Source organism: Cupressus sempervirens, chromosome 10, assembly GCF_028749045.1.
Source record: "Cupressus sempervirens isolate cs-2001-9-10 chromosome 10, ASM2874904v1, whole genome shotgun sequence".
Classification (NCBI taxonomy): Eukaryota; Viridiplantae; Streptophyta; class Pinopsida; order Cupressales; family Cupressaceae; genus Cupressus; species Cupressus sempervirens.
The window spans coordinates 41898584-41924750 of record NC_143127.1 but is presented as its reverse complement, the minus strand read 5'-3'; the positions used below and the strand labels follow the sequence as shown (position 1 = coordinate 41924750).

At 34.6% G+C, this 26167-nt stretch overlaps 1 protein-coding gene across 2 annotated transcripts in view; it reads right to left on the bottom strand.

The window, feature by feature from the left end:
* Positions 1–564: 564 nt before the first annotated feature.
* The window catches only part of LOC149532468 (uncharacterized), a 117373-nt gene continuing 91770 nt past the window's right edge, over positions 565–26167 (bottom strand). The window contains exons 13-17 of one of the 2 annotated variants that reach the window (XM_089804768.1): positions 21953–22028; positions 21605–21649; positions 21432–21472; positions 1010–1133; positions 565–876 (exon numbers count right to left, since the gene is read on the bottom strand). In XM_089804768.1, the coding sequence (XP_089660894.1) occupies positions 797–876; positions 1010–1133; positions 21432–21472; positions 21605–21649; positions 21953–22028 (366 nt within the window). In that variant the 3' untranslated portion in view covers positions 565–796. The remainder of the gene's footprint in view (positions 877–1009; positions 1134–21431; positions 21473–21604; positions 21650–21952; positions 22029–26167) is intronic. The other variant, XM_089804769.1, reaches the window with a different exon arrangement.

Sequence of the window (26167 nt, the reverse complement as noted above, 5' to 3'; positions counted from 1 at the left end):
ACATAATTATAATTAAAATCATGAAAATTACAAACGAAATGGAAGTAAAAATGAGGCAGATCAAGAGTCTCGAAACATTTCCTCGCGCCTCTTAGACTCACATAAATATGCAATAATGGCACCTCAAAAAGGATATCTCTCGGTTATATATATATATATATATATATATATATATATATATATATATATAAGCTAGTAAATATACATATACATATTTTAAGTAATGTAACAAACAAATATCAGGTATTGTAATTTATATGTATTCACTTAAAAAAAATATATACTAATAACAATATAAAATGGTATGAATTAAAATTATATGACCTGAAATTTTTAAGTAAAAAATTTAGCACTTTCTAAAATCTAATTTTAATAAACTCAATAAACATTCGGCTTCAACAACAAATTGAAAACTTGTATCTATGCAACTAAATTTATCAATATAAATTTCCATTTTACGTTCCCATATTTTACTTTAAAACAGCCAGAACTGTTTGTCATCCTTGGCATATGATTATCCAACTATTAAGCATTTTGGTTCTCCACATCAAAGCATTGGAACTATTTTACATAATGAGTTTAATTTTTCATTCATGGTAAAAATGTGGCTTATACTTCACCAGATAAGTACAACTGAATGAAGTTTGAACTGTGGAGACCGATAGAAGAAAATGTTTTTTATACATTTAGTTTTTACTGATATATAAAAGAAAATGTTGCTGAAGAACCATTTATTTATAAGCCATTTGCAGCTTGTAAAGGTAATCAACATTTGGGATTCCTGAATACTGAATCCCTAGGCGATAAATTTGCGTGAGGCTTCCCATAACTTGCCCTCAATGCCTAGTTTTTGTAGTTCCATCAGTCCTCGCTGAACTGATAAAACAATAGGATACCTTAGCCCATTGTAATAGAATATTTATTACCATGGCTTGTAAAATCAAATATACTTGAAAGAATTGACAGGATCAAAGTATTTTGAGAGACATGAAAGCCAAAGAACGATTACCATCAACTATATCGCGAGATGTTGGGGGCTGATTATTCCGAGTAATCCAGTATTGAAGCCTTTCACCAGCAGTATCTTCTACTTTGTGTATTTTAGCTCTTCTCCAAAAATATATTAGCCATGCCTGAGAGTACAAAAGCCAGTATATAATCTATCAAATGCAAAGCCTAGTCGGTTTCACTTAAGGTACTGTAGTTGATTCAAGTATTTTTTAAAATTGAATAAAAATAATGTAGGCACTAGCTCCCGCTTTAAACAATCAAATCTATTGATTAAAGAAGAATTTAGGGGTAATATGTGGATTGCCATTATCAAAATTGCTGGATGAAACAATATAAGGTCTTTATTTAAATGGCCATTTAACCATCTGAGATTTATCGTTCAACTTGTCTAAATAACATGTCACCTGTAAAATGTCTTAAAAATAACATTTTTAGAATCTAAAACTTAATTTAAAAATTATATCCAACATAAATATAATATTTTGAAAATCTAAAAATAAAATAAAAACAGCACATTATTGTATAAAATACAACTTATATCTGAAACAGATATAAATCAATAATTTTATATGCATTCTGACCATCTCTCACTGAAAAATACAAGACATTTATTGTGTTAACAAGGAAATTATTAATATGGAATATTCTAATACATACACATTGCTATTCTAAAGCTGTTCACATAGGAGTAAATATTTTCACTCTGATAAATATACTTATTTATGTGAGCATCATATTTGGTTGAATAAGGATGCCATTTAATAAATTTTTGTTTACATGATTATTTAATTACAATATATCATTATCTACTATTTTATGCAATGTCTCCAATTTTAATAAAGTGACTTAATTAAATTAATAAAGTGGTCTTAAAATTAAAATAAAATTATAAACTATAAATGACTTCTTTAATTAATTAAATTATTTATAAAGGAGCCCAAAATAGTAAAATGATAATTGGGAACTTCCTAGAGCTCTCTATAATGCCATGTGACATTGTAGGAAGTGGTTGTCTTTTTAGAGGTGCAAGACCCTCCCTATTTTGTAATCGCAATTTCAGTGATTCCAACCACCCAAGTTGCCACTCAAGACTCCCTATTCTATAATTGTAATTTCAATTGTTCACAATCACCCTAGTCTTCTGTTAGAATTATATCAGATATTTCACCTTGTACTTGAATGCCAAATTTGTGAAGTCTCACTCAGAGACAAATTTGTATTGTTGAATTTCATTAGATATATATCTCAGATTTTGAAGTACAATATTGAATTTACAACCATTCAATCTTGCATTATTAATATTGTTAATCTATGCCTAATTTTGGAATCAAAGGAAGATCCATTCATGTAGTCGGAGAATCATGATATCTAGCGATGGAACAAGAAATTTTCATTTAACAACAACCTTGTTGAGGGAGTTAATAAAAAAAACAACAAAATTAGAAAGATCCTTGTAAGAAGGCACTTGCAGATAGAAGAGACACTCAACCACTTGACAAAAACAAGGATGAAAGGAGATTCATGATGCTTCAACACAAGGCTGATGATGCCAACTTTCCTTCCCAAGATAGAGCAACAAGAAATGCAAACACCTCATTTGGGTGATTCATTGAAGCAATTCAAGCAAGATTAGGTTGATGATGGATGGTAGGTGGACATATCTCTCAAGGACTACACGGACCTGCAAATGAAGTATCCATCCTCCAAGGGTAATATAGTCTACAACAATGATCGACATTGAGGTACTTACATCATGAACTCTACAAGGATGAAATCGTGCCTACAACTTCACTGCAACCACACAAGGATTTTGACAAGCAAGAATCAACAATTGTCCCTTTGAATGTAGTAGATCCAAATATTCAAGACAACCAAAAAAGTGAAGAAGATGGTTGGAAAAATTTCATCAAACCAACACTTGTTGATCAACTTGATGGAAATGCAAACATTATTAGTGATCCTTCAAATGACAAGGCTCTACCACTTTTTGATCAACTTCATAGAAATGTTGACTCTACCGATGATCTCTTGTAGGAGGAATCTCTACAATTGGTTGACTATGGCATTTACCCTTTAGTTGGGCATGTGATGTACATGATTACAATCTCTTCTTGTGAGGTGCATCCTCATGGAAACATAAAGTTGTACATGAGCTATGTGATTCTAGAAAAGATTCATAGGCATGACAACATGAAGTCTTTGGATCTGAGCATCGATGTGTTTTATGACTGACTTTAGTGGGATCCTAATGACTGGCTTTATATTGGAGTGGAGTAGCGGAAGCTTGATGGTGATTTTCTCTTCTTGCCTTCATTCAAGTATGTGCATGTAATCATAATGCAACATGGAGATTTCAGCAGATTTGGCTACCAGTACATTGTTTGAGATCTTAGAGCTAGCAAAGTGGTTGAGGGCAAACAATCTTTCAGCCGTGAGGACTGTAATGTCCCCAACTTTAATAAAGTGGTCTAATTAAATTAATTAGTTTAGTTGTCCCAAAAATTAAATAATATTTAAAGGTCTTCTTTAATTAATAAAGTTAGTTATCAAATAAATGGGGCCAAAATAGTAAAATAATAAATAAGCATGTTGGCCAATTTGTAACCTTTCAGGAAGCTTCTTGGATCTCTTTATATGGTTGTATTTGGCATTGCAGGAAGTGGTCCTAAACTTTATTTGTCTTGCATATTTGTACTTTTGGTTGGAATTCAATTTGTATGCAGTTTTAGAGGTGCAAGATCCTCAAATATTTTATAATTGGAGTTTCAATGGTTTAGCGCCACCCTAGTCTATTGTTGAAAATATCATCTGAGATATTTCACCTTGTAGTTGAACACAAAATTTGTAAAGTCTCCCTTGCAGAAAAACTTGTATTATTGAACTTCATCAGAAATCAAGAAGTACAATAACCAATTTGAAGTTATTCATTCTTGCAACAATAATATTGTTCTTGTAACAATAATATTGTTAGGTATAGCAACTTTATCTATATGTGATTTTGGAATTAGAGGAAGATCCATTCATGTATCACTATGCACTCAGAGAGTTGTTGCATGCTCAATTGGTTATATAGTCCATACAATGGAGGTAAAGTGTATGGGTGGTGTGCTAAGTGCATGCGGGTGGTGTGTGGAGTGCATGTGAGTGGCGCGCAGTTGGAAGAATGCATGCAGGTGGCATGTGGCATGGGGAGTGTTGAGTGAGTGTGTGTGCATGCAGTCAACGTGTATGCGGGTGGTGTGTAATGTGTGGAGTGTGTGCAAGTGGTGTCTGGTGTGTGGCATGAGGCAAGCGTGTGTGATATCCTTGTCAAAATAAATCTTAGTTACCGATTTGCAAAAAAAATCTGATTCAAGCATGTGAATCATTCATGATTTTTTTTTCCAATTATGATTCATGTGTATATATATACTAAAAATGAGAGAGATATACGTAATTCTAAAACTAAATCATTTAATAGTATGAATCTATGATTCTGGTATGAATCTATGGATCACATCCATTTGATTATAAGAGAATAATCAGAAAAAAGAAATCTGGAAGAATTCCGACAAATCCAAGCACAGATCCGGATCCAGCCTCTAGGGCATAAATCCGGTAACTAAGAAATAAATTCATATAATTAAATAATAAATAAATAAAATAAGTATACAATAAGTATATATAAAGAATAAAGAAGGTTTGAGAAAGAATTTAATGTCCTAGCAGGGAACATTACAAATGGTATCGAAGCGTTGATCTCGCCATCTTGTAGAATTTGTGTAAAACTAAATTGGTTTACAAAAGTTTTCTCAGAGTTGTATATTCTGCTAATCTGTAAGGTTTCATCACTGCAACCAGGTCTGTGTAGACGACAGAGCCAAACTTGTAAAGCAACAACAGTAGCATAAAGTTTGGTATACATCTGCAACAATTCTTTAGACTCAGACCTGGAAAATTTAGAAACAAACAACACATGGATTGGTCACATTCATTAGTGCCACCTAATGAAATCCTACTGAAGTATGCAGTTTTGGTACTACTGTATATTAAAATTTTATTGAAACGATTATCGTGAAATATTATTATACTTTAGAAAAGATTATAATGTGTGAGAAAAAAATATATAATATACCAACATTGGGATGCAGATGATGATTGTGTGGTGATGGTATGTGTCTTCTTGTGTTTCTGATCGATGGTTAATGCTTAGTATTATTCTTAGATGATCAGTGGTTATTCTATCTTTGACAGTGGACAATTTATGACTATGAAAGTCCCTCGCATATGGACAAATGATTCGAGACATACAAAAGTCTTTCATCTATAGATGAACGTTTCAAGAAATGTGAAGAGCCATGTCTTTGATTTCAACAATTTTCTTCATATGTCACAGTAGCTAGTTTCTGGTGTTATAAAAAATGTTGTCTTTGATCTTATTTGCTTTACAGGTTGGGGAAATCAGTTGCAGAGTAATCTTTGTCCCGAAATGAGTTGTCATTATTAAAAATCAGATAATAGAACATGAGATAAAGAAATATACCACTATTGGTAATACAATAATTGCATGGGTTGATAACAATAGGAAGAGAGGGAAATCTTTGTCTTAGCAAATGGGCAGGTGGGATATACTCAACAACCACAGAGTTGAAACATACACAACAGTGGAGTCAAACAGATTGAGGTGACATATAAGATAAATAGTTAGTGAATGGAAATGGGAAAGAAACAATTAGAAATCTTTGATATTTCAGAATGTATTCATATGCGGACAAGGATATGGGAGAGGATAATTAATTTTAAAGAGCATTACTTATCATGACTGATGTCAATAATCAGTTTCTGGTAAAACACTATGGCGTCTATATCGGTGGCTTGGAAGCTATTTTTCAACATTATATGGCACGCAATACAATATATGGTGGATAGGGAATGAGAAAAATACATGATCATGTCCAATGATAAAAAGAAATAAGACAAAATGATTATCAAAGGCATTGCAGGGAACTAAATTTATCCGAACTCCCATATATAATTTTGACCAAACCATTATTTAAGAAGAAGAGGGGGTGATTTGATAATACAGTTCAACAAAGAAATCATATGATACCAAGCATAGAGAGTCATCCACAAGACAACCATAGTCAAACACAAGAATGATTTGGAGAGGAGAATTCCTAACGAGGGTAAAGTAAGGAGTTAGACATAATATACATACATTCAGAATATAAGTTATCCAAAACATTTGACATTCTCTATAATTATGGTCACCGGGTTTAGAAGGGAATGATGGAAGAAAGGTGGATATTTTTGGTTTTAGGAAAAAAAAAGTAAAATTGGATAATTCATTGATTTTAAACATCAGTGTACGCATCATACCAGAAACAACAGCAGATTTGTGCACAAGTATATAAAGAAATCAAATACATAGAGATTGGTCACATGATTATCAAACAAGCAAAGATATCCTGACTATAGGAAGAACTTCATGTATCTCTAAGACTTGAATGTACCATGTTGTTTATGTTAATTATATGATGCATAGTCTAATAAGTGGAATATCAAATCATTCCCTTTAATTAACATCCATGCTTGAACCGATTATTAATTCTAAGCTAGAAGAAAAGAATAGGGGTGCAATATGGGAAAGGCACGTATAATTCCAACCGATCTGTTATTCCAAGATGGGTAAGATCAGTGTCCCTATATTTTGCTTGAGGTTTGACCAAAATGGGATCAAGTTGTCTTGAGGTCATTCCAAGATGGGATCATGGGCTTCAATCCACAGAAAACTTGAGGAAGATTGTTGAGTTTGGTACCAAACCGACTTATTGCATCTTAGTGTTCCTTCTACACCAGAGTTGTAATCAGAATAACATGACCTTTTTAATGCACATATAGTTTATTACTTACCTACAAAGGTAGCCTCAGGATAGAGAACAAAGGTGTATTTAGGCTAGTCTAACCAGTTGGTTATTTCGAGATGGCTAGGATCAGCATTCCTATAGTTGCCTTCCGGTTTGACCAATATGGGTTCAAGTTTCCTTGAGGTCATTCCAAGATGGGATCATGGGCTTAGATCATAGAAACTGTTCACCGTATAGGGTAAACGAATAGTTATTGCATTAAGAGACTAGAGTGTAACATAGAACAAGATAGCACTTTACTCATATAAGTAGGGTATACAATCACGATTACAATGATGCTCCATATTCCATTCCGACGATGTACATATATATTTCAAACGGGTGACTCAACTGTCATGCAACCTTTCAGGCACTAACTAATCCTGTTGGTTGTAGTATAGTTTTACCGACCACATTATCCCCCCCAAAAGAAAAGTCGTCTCCGGACGAAAAAATAGAGACAACTAAACTACGAAGTACATCAAGACAAAAACTATGAAGAAGAAAGGTCCATCCCTAGTGGAGCAGGTGTAGTAGTCGTCCTCTATGCTCATAACTCATTCAGCTATGCTCGCAACTCATGCACCTGTCGCGTCCGGGTGTTCAAATCCACCTTAGCCTGCATTTGAAGTTCTAATGCTCTCTTCATCATCTTATCTATGTTTCAGAGCTCCACCTCTTTTGCAATCGACTCCATCTTTGTGTCCTCCAACTAAGATATAAATGTTGCCTTCTTTGATTCCCTCTCAGTAATGAGTGTTGCCCGCTCTATCTCCCAAGTTGACTATGGTGCGGCCAAACTAACTTCTACTACAGCTAATCAGGTAGCTGTCTCCTGCCGAGCCCTCGCTACTGCTACCTGATCTGCCTTACTCCTTTGTAGGCCATAGTACGCATCTTGATACACTTGTACTATCTCTCACGTCAAGTTTTCAACTCTGCTGTTACATCCCAAATTTTGCCCTAAGTTTTAAATTGATCATAGCCATTGGTTTAATGAATTATTTCTTTCCTGATCATGTGAAACAAGTTAGTTAATTATAGACGTATCAATTTATTTCTTTTCCTAATCATGTGAAGTGAGTTAGTTAATTATATACATTGTACCAACTGATAACGAGTTATTTTGTTCATGATTACGTGAAATGAGTTAGTTATCATAGACATTGATGAAAATAATTAAGCAACCTATAACTGTCATTAGATGATTGACAATTGTTTGATTGGAATTAATGATCAATATATCTTGAATTAATGTCTTGGTGAGAATGTTTTTCTTGGGTGATTGTAGGAAGAAAATTGAAGAGAGGGGAAGCATTGCTAAACGGGATCATCGGAAGGGGATAGTTGATTGGTCCAGTCATTAGGATCGACAAGTATGACCTAAGACTACCTTGGAAAGGATATGAAGACTTGACAACATATTGCACTATGGGACCGTATGAGCTATTAGGAAAATAATATAATAAAAACTTAAATAATCTAAATTAAAAATATAAAATTCATACCTTTGAAGATTTATTATTGGAATTTCACATTTTATCATTATTACAACCCTTAAATACAAACACATGTATATAAAAATGAAGTGACACCAATAAATTATAATTTAATAATCCAACGATGTCATTTCACCAATATATACACATGAACGTATAAAAGAGCGCATAATAATAAAAAAATAAAAAAATTAAAACTCTTCAACTCTTTCTTATTCTTTTCCCCCTTTATTTCTTTCTTCTATATTTCGAATTTGGATGCATTCAAATGGCCTTCTTGATAACTGAAGGTAGCTGAAGAGCCAAGGCTGGCCAATTAATAGAATATCTTGGATCGTATTTGGCACAACATTCCTTCATACTACAATATCTTTACCCTTACATTTGCTTGAAGCTTAGCAAGCCGAGTTAGTCTCAGCCCAACATCGGAATACACATCTTTCCATTTTGAATTGAATCCATTATTCTTTCTTCTTCATCCGTCACCTAGCTCAGAGCAAAGGAACCCGTGGAAGTCCATTTAATCTGACCGTAGGAGGAAGAATTACCTTGCTACAGGTCATGTGAGTCATGCTACGATCATTTCATTACGTGCCTGCTCTGTCTCTTTTCTTTTATACTCAAAGTTACACCAAGTCTGAACTCTATTTGTTTATCTATCCATGTTGGTATTACTATTGTTGTCGGATCAGAATACTGGACTGAATGTAATAAGACATAGTTTCCCTAGCCAAAACTTTACAAGAAACTAATATCATGTCACTTGCTCACTACCAAATTATCATGAGATTGTCTTAGTTATATGAAGGATGGAAACTATAATAAAATCCAAGAGTCAAAGATCCTGTCTATAATTTTACATTTCTTTTCATACATTTAGTAGAAGTGTAAATGATGTCATAATGATCAAACACCAAGGAATTCACTGGCAAAGATGCCATTAAAGGTGAAGAGGTGTAAATAAGATGGAATGGATATAATCTCTCAAGCACCTAGGATTCATCGGCAGGAAGCCAAGAAGGGTGAAGAGGTGAAGATAACCTGCAAGAATCAAGAATGAAATCAGTTAACTAAGTAATAGAAAAATACATAATAGCTCATGCATGTCTTGATAATGAATTATATTGTCAAGTCGAGTGGTGGAGATCGGGTTTACGAACCCAAATTGAAATCCTTGGCCAAGGTAGTTTTAGGCATATGTGCCAATCATGAGATCTTTTTTGTTTGTCCATAAGCTTCAGTTATTTAGGAATAACTGATGGGGCACTCAAACCACTGGGTAGCTTGGATGGCTGGACTTAAGAACATCCCAGCCTGATTCCGAGGTAGGGAGGACCATTCTATTAAGTTAGGATGTGTGGGGATAAGTATGGTCCGCAATTGGGAGGTTAAGCCTGTGAAAATGCTTCTCCTCTCACTAATGCCAAGGCTTGAACAACATGACAAAGGGATTTCTCCATTATTTCTATATGTTTTTCTCTTGCAGCTTAACCTTCAGATTCATCGTAGAATAACTAGACAGTTGATACTTTATTTTCAGCTATACATGTTATCAGTTAGATTGAAGTTATTAGTTGATATTGAAGATAATTTGTATTTTACTTTCAATTGAACATGATATCAGTTATAATGGTTAAGATGCTAGCAACGTATTCATTTATTTATTTATTAGTAGTAGAATATAATTGGCAAATGGAATAGGACACAATTACTTCTTTCTAGTTATAATAGATAATGGAAGTCTTTTTCATGTGAAATGGAATTAGTTATTGGGTAATTCGGTGATTAAATTGGTTAGGAAAATTCATTTATTACATCTTCTCTCTACTAAAAGCTCCTTAGTAGTCCACTCCTACCGCATCTTTAGGGTCTTTGTGTTTGGCCATCCTCGTGCCTCCAAACCTACTGAGAAGGCCGTTGGACAACCAACTTGCATGAATGACAAAACTTGCTCCAACTCCTACACCACTACCTCTAATGCACATGTCTGTGTCGAAATCACTACTTGGCGACCTCAAGCCACCACATCAGCTAAGTACGTCTCAACATCCTCCCCTATAGCTGTTGAGGGGCCTAATGATGTGGGGTGCTTTGTGGCTATCACTGACTATACTGCTTCTAAAATCCTCTTTGCAGTACTTCCTGTCGGAGGTGGGGGTGATAGCTGAACTACAATGCTAGGATGACTCTCCTCTGGTGGGGCTAGAGGATCCATTGCCTGAGATACTTCTCTCATAGATGAGTGAGTGCTAGATGTCAGTGTTACTGGTCTAATGTTGAATCTTCTACTCAAGTACGTGCTCAAGTCCCACTCACTCAAGCCATTTGTTGCATTACCCTCACTGGTAGCCAATAATGCATTATCTATAGTGACCACCGCATCGGATCGCACTACCTCTAGTCTCACTTGAGGTGCCCCCGAACTCTCAAGAACCTCCTGTGCCAGTATCTCCATCACCTCGTTTGGCAAGGCTGTAGGCGGTGATGGGTGGGACTCTATCTGAACTATAGCTATGACCTCCACAATGGTTGGGGTTCCTACAGCTACTGGCTGAGCCACGATTGTGACAGGGTTCATCATTACTGGCTGTCTGAATTGTCCAAATCCTAGAATGTGTGTACTGTGCATACCCATAGGGGCCAAATGTGTTGTCCCTGAGAGTGCAGGCCATGGGAATAGCAATGGTGTGGTAGTAATGACTTCAACCTCTTTATCATCCTCTTCATCCTCTTCCTCTCTGTTAATCTCACTATCGTCAGATGATGTCTCCTATTGGCCTCTATTTGTATTCCCATGCTCCGAACCTGTGCCCAACTCTTGTTTGGGTCGCTTCTTCCTACCTAGTGTGTCTAAATGTCTCCACTGCATGATGAGGGCCTCAGTTGGTGCGAGTGGGCTAGGCTTGACCTCCATCCTATCAAGGGAAACCATCATAATTTCATTCGGACGATGTACATATATCTCTCGAACGAAGGAGACACTCAACCATCAAGCAATCTTTCGGGCACTAACTAATCCTGTCAACTGTAGTATAGTTTTACCAACAACAAAAACCTTGAGGAAGACCGTGAGTTTGGTGCCTAAGCAATCTAATTACACCCTAAGCGTTCTTCTTGATTAAAGAGTGATAATAAGTGCAAAATAAAACAATTGTCCCCGTAAAAAAACCACCTCATGTGGAAGTATGGGATTGGCTTGGAATAAATTATCTTGACTCACATTTTCTTTGATACTTATATATACACATCTACTTAGATGATCACTAGTGGTTGTAGGATTCTATTGAAGAAGTAAATTTTGTAAATCATTTTCTTGACTCTAGTGAACTATAAGGCATTAATCAAGAATGCATGTATTATGTGTTTACATCATGTCTTCTTCGTGTTTTCATGCATCGATATGTCTAATTCGTGTATGCTCCGTGCTTTCATGTATTATGATGTATACTAAATCTTCTTGCATCCAATTATATGCTTCGGATGTGATGGTTCTGCAAAAAGTCATGTACAAATGATTTTTGCTTGAGGACAAGCAAAATCTAAGAGGGTAGGAGTGCGATATCCTTGTCAAAATAAATCCATATAATTAAACAAAATAATAGTAAAATATTAATAATGTTAAATTTACTATATGCATGGAATAGTATATTAATATTAAATATGAGAATTATATATTATGTAATATATAGATCAAAAATCAAAGTATATAAAGTAAATATATTATAAATAGTAATATTGATATTAATATATTTGATATAATCTATATTACTAATATAATATATGTTACTAATGTAAATTATATTATCAAATATAATTATTATAATATAATTATTATTTCTGTAAAGTCACAACCCTTAGAATAAAAGAAGTATATATAAAGAATAAAGAAACTTTGAGAAAGAATCAATTAGTTAGGCAGAAATATAAATCGTTGATTTGTAAAAGTCTGAAAGCAAAATCCTATAACAAATAATTTAATGTCCTGGTAGGGGACATTATAGTGTGTGCAATACAAGAAGTGTATGCGGTATGGTGGAAGTGTGCATAGTATTGTAGAAGTGTACACGATATAGTGGAAGTGCTGACTGGTATGATGGAAGTGTGTCATTGAGTACGGTGGAAGTGTTTGTACCATTAAGGTATGCCATTTGGTACATTAAATTTTAGCATTGATACAAAGTTGGATGATACAGTATGTTTTAGCATTAACACATTTTTCCTTGTTATCGACTGGTTTGGCCTTGATTGAAATTTGCATATCAATATCTTTCATTCTGATATTGATTGATTTTTACATATATTCTGCTCATTTAATACTATTTGGAATAGTTTTCTTGTTGCTAGTTAGCTTGTGATTATATACTTTATTCATAACCTAGTTTTCATATGCTCTAACCTTGCCCGCATCAGGATCTGGGTAATCATGAAGAGCTTTAGTTTGTGTTCATTGTTTCAGTTTTTCTTATGAATTTGTGTTGATTGTCATGCTAGGGTCATCATACATTACAAAATGATGGATATTTTTTTATATCCAAATGCTCCTTGATGAATCTTGTTTTTTTATGCAAATGTTTGTAAGGAGCCCAATTGGCTTGCACCATTCTAATGTTGGATAATATTGTTTTTGTTTTGAATTGTCTTGCAATCTTGTGGGTTTTTCATAATATATGTTTTTTTCTGTGCTTTTCATGAGATATGAAATAGTTAAGTAATGCTGAAAGAAATTCAAATTGATAACTAGCAACAATGTCCAATTGGTTGTTGCCTTGCAATTACAACGTGCAATTTATTACTTCAATTTTCGAAGAAATTGTGATTGAACATAAGAACCTATAGGTTATTGTAGGAGATAATTAATTGCAGCATAATGATAATCCAATCATATTGGCGCTGCATAGGCATCCACTTACAGAGATATAATGATGCCTAGAAATCAAAGAGTGTGCACGCCAAAAACAAAGATGCTTGGCATGTAAAAAGAGATTAATTACGCCCAAAAACAGATAACAAAGGTGTCAGAAAGAAGCCCAATCTCCTACAGACCTCCCTTGGAGATGAATGCAGCTCATAATGCAATGATAACAGCAGTATATAGTGATGCCCAAAATCAGTGGTTATGCACGCCTAAAGCATAATTGCTAGGCATCTAGAAACAGTGAACAATAACGCCAACATCAATGACAAACACAGTCATGAATGCAACATGTCAATACTTTCCAATGCTTAGGATACTCCCCCAAAGTAGTATCATCAGCATTCATGCTAACAATAAGGCACTTTTTTGTTAAGTTGAAAAGTTATAATTGTATGCAAATCATTCTTGAAAAAAGAGGAATTGATCAAGAGAACCATCCTTTTTGTAATTTCAGTTAAGTTTCTATTGAGGCCACCTAGGGTAAGAAGGGAGCCTCCCCTATTGCTGAGAGGAGAGAGAAATCTCATGAAATGTTGCCTAAAGTCACAATTTTGTAAATTGTAGTTAGTGACATACAAAACTTTTAGCCAACAATCACATCAAGTTTGCAAATGACAATAGACAATTCATCAAAGAGAGAGGCTATCAAAAGATGCAACACTATGATTATCAAAATGAATGCAGTGGCACGAAATACATTAACTCCCAATCCTATGATCAATTGGGATTGCATTATCAAGTACAAGGCTCTTCAAAACAATCCGTAGGATTGTGTCAACTCTCTTTCACCATCTGCCTTCTCTAGTTTTCATGTTTATAGTTGGAGAGAATGAACTACATGAAAATATGTAATTACATGTAATTCGATTTGCATGTCCTTATGACATGTAATCCAATAATTTCTCTCACCTAGTTTGATCAAGTTAAAGTTGGTTGAGTTGTGTTAAGAATATAGCTTCATTCGAATTGAACCATTCTTATCATAATCATGAATTTAATAATGATGGATGAATATATATGTGTGATTTTGACATATATATATATATATATATATATATATATATATATATATATATATATATATATATATATATATATATATATTAGTATTTATCACATTGTATAATTCATGTGTTCATAACTAATATGTATCGGCTATGATGAATGAATGCATAGACACCATTATGTATATTAGTAATTGTAGCAGTTATGTTTGGAAGGAGTCACGGTCACAAATGAGTCTGACTCCTCGTGGCAAGTGCAAGGGGAGAGTCACAACCATCCATGATCGTGACCCCCAGCAATAATACATATACACACAGATGACTGTTGGAGAATACCATCTATAACATTGGCATCGTATCTCTTCCAATAGTCATCAAATTCATAAAGACATTTTAGTCTATTCTACATAAGTCTTCAATCATAACATATAAATCAGACAACGTCTAATCTATGTTATTAGCCAAGTAAAAAATTATTAAGGCACCAAGAGCACTCATAAATAAGATATTATTAACTGCTCATTAGTTGTTCCAGAAAACAATAAGTGTTGAGATTTATTCTCTAGAAAAGATCTGTAAGTTTAACATGGTATCAGAGCCTAACTAGAGAAAAATCAGTATTTAGATTTGTTCCTTGCCTTATAGAAGTCAAAACTCAATCTAAATCAAAATGGTGAATGGAATCAAAGTAGAAGATAGAGTGGAAGGGGCTGCAAACTTCTCTTCAATTCGAATCATAGCCTTATTGAAGAACTTGAACTAAATTCCTTCCTAGAAAAAAATATTAAGACGTCTGAAGAAGAGTCAGAACAAACAATTTGGGAAAGACGTAACAATAAAGCTAAGAAGATTCTAATTGATGCCATTAGGGATCACATACTTCCCTCCATAGCAAGGTTGAAAACAGTGTATGAAGTGTTTAAAACTATAAAAGATACATTTGAAAGAAATAATGCAAGCAAAATACTAAAATTAAAACATCAACTCTTGAATATAAAAATAAACAAAGGAGATTCAATGACAAATTACTTCTTAAGAATCTTTGAGATAAGAGACCAACTTGCCACAATTGGAAAGAATACAAATGATGAGGAGCTTACACTAATTTCTCTAAGAGGCTTACCTATATCATGGGAACCTTTCATTCAATGTGTAAGTCATTCCTCTCTTCCAAAATTTGATCAGCTCAAGAACGAGTGTGTTCAAGAAGAATCCCAGTTAATCTCTAGAGGAATCTGGAATTTGTACAAATCAAGAAAGGGAGATTCAAGCCCTACATACCAACAAAAAAGGGAAGAAGAGGAAGTTCAAATCAAAGAGAGGAAATAATTCCCAATACCACAAAGAAAAGGATCTATCCAAAGTTCAATGCTACTGATGTGATAAATTTGGTCAAATACAAAAATTTTGTCTTGAAAGAAAGAAAATTCAAGCTACCATATCGAAATCTCATGAAGTGGAAATTCCTCTATCCTATGTAGCTTTGTCAAGTGAATTAATACAAGTAATAATATTTGGATAATAGATAGTGGAGCTTCAAGACACATAATTGGATTCAAAAATCAATTAGAAACATTCAAAGAGTATTGTACAAAAGAAGTCACAATTGGAGATAATTTTACTCATCCAGTAAAAGGAATTTGGACCTGCTCCTTACAAATAAAAATAGGAGATACTCTTCTACTAAAAGATAAGCTATTTGTACCAGGGATAAAAAGAAACCTAATTTCCATTTTTGGCCTAGCCAACCAAGGATACCGCATCACCTTCAATGAGGATAAAGTGTTACTATGGACTAAAAACTCCAACATTAAGAACACCATTAGTATAAGATCAAGAGATGAAGGCTTGTACAAATCAAATATGAAAGAAAAACATCAAGCTCTAAATCATGAATTCAATAATTCAAATGAACTTTGGCATAGGTGATTAGGACACCTTGGCTTTAGTGTTCTTCCTACCATAGGGAAAATCGCCACAGGTATACCTAATCTCAAATCTGATCACATTAGCATTTGTAAAGGGTGTGCCTTAGGAAAAAATGAGAAAGAATGTTTTCCTTGAAGTAAACACAAGTCAAAAACTGTACTAGAACTTGTCCACACTGATTTGTGTGGACCCATGTCAACACCTTCACTCGGGGGGTCATTGTACTATGCAACTTTCGGTAATGATTACTCAAGGAAAAGTTGGATATACTTGCTAAAACTTAAAGAATGTAATGAATTCTTACAAAAATTCAAAGAATTTAAAGCCCTAGTGGCAAACCACACTAGAAAGAAAATAAAAACATCAAGATCAGATAACGGAGATGAATACACATCTGACATCTTCAAAGGATTCTGCATTTCTGTTGGGGTTAAGAGGGAGACAATGGTGCCTTATAATCCTCAAAAAAATGGGGTTGCTGAAAGAAAAAATAGAACTATTATAAAGCAACAAAAGCCATGATTCATAATCAAAATTTCTCTGTCATTTTGGGCCGGAGCAGCAAGTACAATAGTTTACATTCAAAACAAAAGCCCTTGTGTAACATTAGAAAATATAACTCACGAAGAAGCATTTACAAGGATCAAACCAGATTTGAGTCATCTAAGAATTTTTGTTTGTCCAGTCTACATTCACATTCCCAATGAGAAAAGGTCTAAATTAGAACCTTCCGGAAAGAAAGGCATATTCATTGGCTACAATGAAACAACTAAGAGATACAGAGTATATATTCTAGGACAAAAGTCTATTGAAATGAGAAGGGATGTGAAGTTTGACAAAGATATCGCTTTCAAAACATCCTCAAACAAAGAAGATGAGGAAATTGAAAATTAGAGGGAGTTTATCACAGAAGAAAATTATAATTATAAAAATCAGAGGGAGAACACCATATAAGATAATTCAACTGGAATTATGAGGGAATGTCTTTCTGAAGATAGGGACATGCCTACATATAATGTTGAAAGTGATGAAGTTTTAAGACACAAGAAAAGACCACTATGGGCAAGGAAAACGATTGAAGAGAATAATGTAGATCCAGATGAGGTCTCTAAAGAAAATAAGAAAATAAGAAATAAAAAATGCTATGTTGCCTTATTAACAGAAATCACAAAAACACAACCAATTAATGTTGAGGAGGCCTTAAAATGTCAAGCATGGAAAGATGCAATGATAGAGGAATATCAATCCATTCTAAAGAATGATGTCTAGGATATTGTTCCTAGACCTAAAAATAAATCAGTCGTATCTTCAAAATGGTTGTTTAAAATCAAATAGTAAAATACGCACTTAATAAAAGCATTAAAAAACATAAAGCCAGATTCGTTGCAAGGGGTTTTTCTCAAAAGGCCAGAATTGATTATGAAGAAAAATTTGCTCCAGTTGCACGCTACACTTCAATAAAAATGATAATTGCCATTGTTGCATCCAAAGGATGGAAAATACATCAAATGGACGTAAAGACAGCCGGAATGGCATCACTGAAGAAGTATTTATAGAAAAACCTGAGGGATTCACGACACAAGATCGGAAGCTATACATATGTAAACTAAAGAAAGCCCTCTATGGGTTGAAGCAAGCTCCCAGGGCTTGGTATGAGAGGATAGACAACTATCTTTTCAAATTGGGATATTCTAAGAATGAAGCTTATCCAAATATATATTTAAAAATCTAATAATGATATGTTGATACACATTCTTTATGTTGATGATTAGTTGATAACAGTCGCAGATCACCTAGTAGCCAAGTGTAAACAGGATCTCATAGCTAAATTTGACTTGAAGGATCTAGGCCTTCTACATTATTTTTTGGGTCTAGAAGTACGACAAAAGGAAAATTACATTTCCTAAATCAAGAACAATTTACTACAAATATCTTAATTAGGTTTGGAATGATGGACTGTAAACCATTACTCCAATGGAAATTAACCTTCATAAGCTTAAAACTAAAGTAGCAAATTTAGAACTAATAGATCCTACTCACTATCGGCAAATTGTTGGCTCCCTTATGTACTTAGTGAACACTCAACCAGATATTTGCTATGCTACAAATGTGTTAAGTCACTTCATGTGTGAACCCAAGAAGATTCATCTAATGGAAGCCAAGCATATTCTAAGGTATCTTTGAGGAACAGTTGGACTGGGGCTGAAGTATGAGAATACTGAGCTACAACTTCAAGGTTATACTGATTCAAATTGAAAAGTGATTCTACTGATCACAAGAGTACTACCGGAGGTTGTTTTAGCTTTGGTTCAGCTATGATATCTTGGTTCAGCAAAAAACAGTCAGCAGTTGCTTAGAACTCTACGGAAGTAGAGTATATGGCAGCCTCCACAAGAGCATGTGAAGTAGTATGGCTAAGGAAATTTTTATATGGACTATTTGGAAAACCATTGAACTCCACTATAATTCATTGCGACAATCAAAGTTGCATTAAACTATCAGTTAACCCATTTTTTCATAGCATTAAACTATCAGTTAACCCACTTAGAGATTCCTTATCATTATATAAGAAATATGGTGGATAGAGATGTTATTAAGTTGATATACATCAAAATTGAAGAACGAAGGCTGACATCTTCACTAAACCTCTTGCTAGGAAATTTGAGTACTTTAGGAACAAACTTGGTAAATTTATTATTAAATATTTAATAAAATCAATATTGCAATATTGTGGATATGTTTTGGCAAAAAAGGTGACGATCTTTCATGCGGATTAGGCCACTATTGTAAGGTGACAATATTAACAATAGTTTGACTTGTTGTTATGTATCTCCTAATGATTGGAACACATAACGACGGATGTATAAAGATTGACTACATTGGGTTGAAATCTAGGAATGAATTGAGTATCTTGATATGGTGATTATCACTACATTCAGTTCTGGAATAGATAGGAATAGTGATAATGGTTGATTCAAGTGCATTACTAGGAAGTATGCATTCAATCTTCTTTCTTCTAAGAGGGAGTGTTAAGAATATAGCTTCATGTGGATTGAAGTATTCTTATCATAATCATGAATTTAATAATGATGGATGAATATATATAAGTGTGATTTTGACATATACTAATATATATATATATATATATATATATATATATATATATATATATATATATATATAAAATTTTCTTATCACATTATATAATTCATGTGTTCATAACTAATATGTATGTGCTGTGGTGAATCGATGCATAGACAGCATTATGTATATCAATAATTATAGTGATTATGTTGGGAAGGAGTCACAGTCATGAATGGGTGTGACTCCCCATGATAAGTGCCACAAGAGAGTCACAACCATTCAAGATTGTGACCCCCAGCAGTAATACATATACTCACAGATGACTCTTGGAGAATACCATCTATAACATCAGCATTGTATCTCTTCCAACATTCATCAAATTCATAAAGAAATTTTAGTCTATTCTACATTAGTCTTCAATCATAACATATAAATTAGTCAATGTCTGATCTGTGTTATCAGCCAAGTAAAATTATTAAGGCATCAAGAGTACTCATCAATAAGATATTACTAAATTCTCATCAGTTGTTCCAGATAACTATAAGTGTTTAGATTTATTCCCTAGAAAAGATCTGTAAGTTTAACAAGTTGCTTCCACTTTTTGCTCAACTCCTTTGCCTATAAATGAGTGCCCTTTCATTGTAAGAATCAAATTTTTTGTATGCAAGAAAGCTTTGCCAAACTTGTGCAAGCATAACTTTGATTGTGTAGTACCAATTTGGGAGAAAAGTGAATAAAAGAAGCAACTGGATTAAAAAATTTGACCAGAAACAATTGTGATAGCACAAATTAGAAGCTTTTACTATAATTTGTGCCTATTGTCTTTGATTCATGTTATTATTGTGCATTTAATAATAGAGCACAGTGAGTTAAGAAGCAATCAGAGTTGAAGCTTTAACTGGGAGCGATTGTGGTGATACATAGACTAGAAACTTTGACTGTAGCTTGTATTACCATCTCAAATTCATGAAAAATAGTTAGAATTGCACTACTTCTAGAAGTCTTTGTGCCCCAATTGTAGAGGCTTTTCTTATAGAATAAATTAAAATAGGACCTAGAACAATCAACCTTTGAGTTGGTGTTGGTTTATCGGTATCACCATTTTTAGCTATTAGATAGAAGTGTAGTTAGAAATTTCATCTTACTCGTTACTTGCTACGTGGGTAAGTGGATTCTTTCTAAAAGTTAAGAGGAAAGAATATTGGTAATACTCTTTACAAAATCTCTCAACTTCTTGCTTACCTTGAGTTCATCCAAGGAATGATGAGAAGGGGGAGCCTTCCCTTTAATGCAAGAGAGACTTGGTCTCATACACTATGGCTGGTCTACCAATTTCGCAATTGGACAAAATTGACGGTTGCAAAATATTCACCCAACAATAGTCACAATAGAGCTTGCATAACTAATTATAAATATTATTTATCTTTACACTACAATTTTGATTGTTGGTATTGGCATGGTGTGATGGTTAAGTTGTGGTGGTGTCTTGTTGTCAAGGTTCAAACCCTATTGTAGTTCTATTAATGAATGTTTAAATGGAAATATGATCCCACATTTGTGACCTCATTAGTTTATATCTCCAAGTCAAAATTATTTTCCCCTTTCTAAAAATACTAAAATTTCGATATATATGTCAAATATATAATCTATAGTACTATTTGAATATATGCGACTCTTTTGTGAATATTTGCAATAATCTTCTTATAATTTACAGATATTTCTTTTGTACTCATGTCTTGAAATATTTCTACTCACTTGATGAAGAAATAAAGGATTTTTTTTTTTTTTAAATTTGTAATCTACGGTGGGTTTTGTCCTCAAGATTGTTGAATCTTGAATTTATACGCTACAATCAAAACATAAATAACAACTCTTCTAAATTGTTCTTCCTTCTCTTTGATTTATCTTCTTATAACCCATTTACTTCGGCAATCATAACCAATCATATTCGATTCCTTGTCTATTAGTTAACCACAATTAAAAAATTTCTTGTGTCATAACTTTTTCTAAAGAAACTATTTTAAAATAAAAAAATTGTAGTTCACTTTATTCGTCTACTTTCAAAAGCTTCATAAAATAAGCACAAATTTGCAAAGTAAACAACCTGCTTGAATTGTATGTCTTCAACCTCTTCCTTGGTAAGACCTGCAAATTAAGAAATTTGGATTTAATCATTTTGCATAGATTCAAGATAAACTAAACATTTCCATACATTCAGGCTATCCATGTTGAAAATCACACTTGCATTCAAACAGAAGCAGATGTCTATTTAGTTACCAAGGCACTCCTTAGACTTTGGAGTACTTGCAAGAGGCTTTGCATCTACAAAAATGACCGATAGTAAAAATAGATCTTAGAATTACAAAATAATCTACCATGGACAATAAAGTTCCAACATATTTAGCAGGATGCAAGCATCCAATTTTAAATCATAAGAGGTCTCTAAAGAAAAAAGAGGAAGAAAGCTTGAAAGATTAGAAATAGCATAACAATAGTTAACTAAAACTGAACAAATTTTGTTATTTTTATGACATAGTTATATGAAAAGCTTGATTTATACTCATCCTAGACAAGTTTTTAATATCAAATGCAATCATAATTTACAATAAAATAACAATCATCTACCTAGGAACAATTCATCCATAAGAACATGATTTAATTGTTGTTGTTGGGCCATTGCAATACCAATAGCATCTTCAACCTACAATCTCAATAGCAAAAAAAATAGCTTTATGAGGATCTTCAAAATTTGGAGCTATTAGAATCTTAGTAAAAGCATAAATGAATGACAAATAGCATGCTAATAAATTCTGATGTCCAAATGCATAACTCTATTTATAAAAATGTGAAAAATGCTATAGAAGGGTAATGCTGCATACATTCAATTTCCATGCTAAATAACAAATGAATAATCTTAGCAATAACACAAAAACATTTAAAGTTTTATAATAACAATTTTGTCAATTTAATCTTTTATCCAAACAATTAACTTCAAATGCAGAAATGAATAATTATGCATATAAAAACAATAACACAATTTTTACATGGAACGCCAATGCAGGAGAAAACCATGACAAATAAATGTTTTTTTATATAAATTGCTATGTTCCCCAAGTTCTCGGGACGAGGACGATAGGGGACAGCGGGACGGGTTTCCAAGACGCCAATTTTTTTTGCCGATTTTGGGGATTGGGGGGGGACAGCAATTAGGGATGAAAAAAGTGACATTTGTGTTTATTATTTTAATTTTTTGTGTTAAACAATTGGGGAGGAATGCAAGTCCCCAATGAAGTCCTTGATACGGGGACGTCCCCGTCCCCGAAATACTGGCTTTTTTGGGGGGGGGGGACGCATCCGCGTGGAACATAGATAAATTGTTCTTTACAATGATTTGTAGGCTCCAACCTATTAGAGGCTCCAACCCCTATGTTTATGAGCACCGATTCGTTGGAAGCTCCAACTCCCATGCTTCGTAGGCACTTGTTAGGATTAACCTCAGACAGAAATAATAGTTACATGCAAATATAACCAATACTAGAAAATAGTAGATCGCATAAAAGAAAACACAAGACACCAAGATTTAACGTGGTTCACCCAATCCTTGGGCTACATCCAACAATAGCAAGTCCAATATTAATAATATCAAGTTTCCACAATCCATTGTTAATGATGATGTTGCTTCTGGATTCGATTGTGTAAGTTTTTTTATCATCAACGTTTCGGATCACACTCTGTGATCCATCATCAGGATGAGAGAAGGAAGTAAAAACGTATGCAGACTAGCCAAGCCCAGCAAAATAAAAAGAAAGAAGAGAGGGGGAGGAGCACACAACACGAGGCAGAGAAAGAAAGAAATTTTTTAAAAATGGGGGGACAAGAGAAGAAAAAACAACAAAATAGAAGAAACAAAAGAAAGAGGGAAGAGTAGAGAAAAAACTCTTTAATTTATGAATCTATAGCAATAATTTTTAAGATAAAATTAAAAGAATAAAAATATTAAAAGTAAACATAAATAATTGAAAAATAAATTAAATCAATCTAAAAATAAAAATAAAAATAAAAGAACCAAATGTGTAAATATATATAATTATAAAGGAGAGATCGCAAAAGAACCCGAGACCAACTCGAAACACGAGACAAAGTAAACGAAAGCAAAAAATAAGAACATAAAAACCATAAAAATACAAAATATTAAAAATAATGAATAAATTAATAAAATTAAAAATAATAAAATTAATAAAATTAGAAGACCAACAACATAAAGAGAAGCAAGCCGCACGCGAAAAGAAACAACCAAGAGACAGAAAGGAAGAGGACAGAAAGGAAGTAGAGAAAACAAAGACAAAACAAGACAAAGAAGAGCCAACGTACAAGGACACCAAACCACAGACAGGGGAGGGGGCTATCCCTGCTGTTGCCGGCAATCGAGCGAGCGAAGCAAAGGTTGCCACGAGGGGTTCAAGGACCACCCATCATCTCGATTAAGGTTGAGGGGGTGGTGGCTAATTTCAATGGCTTCTTTGAGCTTTCTCTTGAAATAATTGCTCTCTTTGCAAAGGATTTGCGCTTGCTCCAAACAAATGTGATGTTTGGTGGTGACAGAGTGCTCTGCTAAGGCCGATTTTTGGACCCTATCATGCAAGATGTCTGCCCCGTGCTCACGTATCCTGGTCCGAAAAGAACGACCAGTTTCTCCAATGTAGGGGGTGCCACATGAGCACACAATCTTGTAGACTCCTGAGTCAAGAAATGAGTCTTTGGAGTCCTTGAGCTGCGGGACAAGATTACTTAACTTTGAAAGGGGTTTAAAAGCAACTCGGAGGCCCCTTTTTGTTAAGATTTTGGCAATCTTTTGGGAGATGCCATCCACAAAAGGAATGGAAACATGCAGAGCGGGGAGGTTCGTGGACAGGGAAGGCCTAGAGCAAGAAAGGAAGAAGGATTTGGCCTGGCGAAGAGCCCTAGAAATTTGCTTGCACGGATATCCATTCAAGGAGAAGACCTGACGAAGATGAGATAACTCACTATCTAAGTGTTCTTCATCACATATTCTGAAGGCTCTCAAGGCAAGGGTTCTAAGGATGCTGGCTTTATGGCTGGGGTGGTGGTGGGAAGAGGAGTGGAGATATAAGTCAGTGTGGGTGGATTTACGATAAACCTGCCTACCAAAGGTGCCATCCCGCTTCCTGATGAGAAGAACATCAAGAAAGGATAAGCGGTTGTCTGACTCTAGCTCCATGGTAAACGATATGCCAGGGACCAAGTTGTTGATGTGCTGGTGAAACTCCTCAAGTTTTTCAAGCCCATGTGGCCAACACACATTGGTGTCATCTACATATCGTTTCCACCATCTAGGTTTCAGGGGAAAGGAGTGGATGGCAGTCTCCTCAAAATGTTCCATGAAGAGGTTCGCAATGATCGGAGAGAGAGGGGAACCCATGGCAACCCCTTCCACTTGCTCATAGATAACATTTTGGAAGGAGAAAAACGTGGATCTTAGACAGAATTCAACCAAGTCTGCCATCTCATCACCAATCTTGTTCTTTACAATAAGAACAGACTCCTGAATAGGGACTTTGGTGAAGAGGGAGACCACATCAAAGCTTACCATGATGTCATCCTGTTCAGCCTTGCAGCCCCTAACAAATTGGACGAAATGCGAAGAATCCTTGATGAAAGAGTTGGAATTCCCAATCAAGGGGGAAATTAACTTGGCAAGGTGGGAGGCAAGGAGAAAAGTAGGTGACCCAATAGTGTCCACAATGGGTCTCAAAGGTATGCCTACTTTGTGGATTTTAGGGACCCCATAAATACGGGGGGTCACTTCTTTGGATGGAACCAATTTTTTCTTTGTGGTCTCATCAAAGGAGGAATTGAGAACCAAGGCTTTGACTCTCTTCAAGATCTTGGGGCACGGATTGCGAGAGAGAGTGCAATAGCTGCTGGTGTCAGCGAGCAAGTCACACATTTTGGCGACATAGTCTTGTCGGTCCATGATGACAGTAGCATTACCTTTATCAGCTTTGGTGATAATGATGTCATTATCCTTGACAAGACTTTTAAAGGCACGCATTTCTCCACTAGGCAAATTGGGTTTCGGTGGTTTGGCATGCCTAAGGGCGACCGCACAATCTTGCCTAACAGCTTCTGCCTCATCATTTGAAAGAGAGCGAATAGCATTCTCGATCTCAATGAGGAACTGCAAGTGAGGGATGACCCGAGGGGAGCAAGAGAAATTAAGACCCCGCTTTAAGAAATTAAAAGAAAGAGGGTCTAAGACAGCCGAGGACAGGTTGACAACCAACTTGTTTTCCCAATCCAACATTATTATGAGCCAGTGATTACAACCTGATTACAATCTATAATCCCTTACAGCTCAATACTGCTGCAAGGACCAATTTTTGCATCACGCCTTATAAGAAAACCCTAACCCTAAGCCTTTTTATACAACTTTTTTTTCCGTTTACAAAATTAGGGCTAAAATAGTAGAAAAAATAATATCTGACACCTTTTATAACATAAGGTCATTTTTGGCTTTGGCGCTGATGGACCCCAAATTTTCAACCTCTATTTATGATGTTGAATACTTGAAAGAAGTATGGTCATGGCAAATAGCTATTACTAAGAAAATCCTATTAGAACCAAGCAACAATGCAAGATTAAGGAAGATAAAAAAGTTCAGATCTGTCATTCACCTATTTGGATTTCATCAGCAATCTCTGGAAGTAAATATGTGCTGAAGCTATTTCTGAGAGGCCTGGCATATGGGTTACACCAGAATGGATAATGAACAGTTTTGGAAGAAAGAAAATTTTAGTCTGTTCAGATGCTGATGCCTGT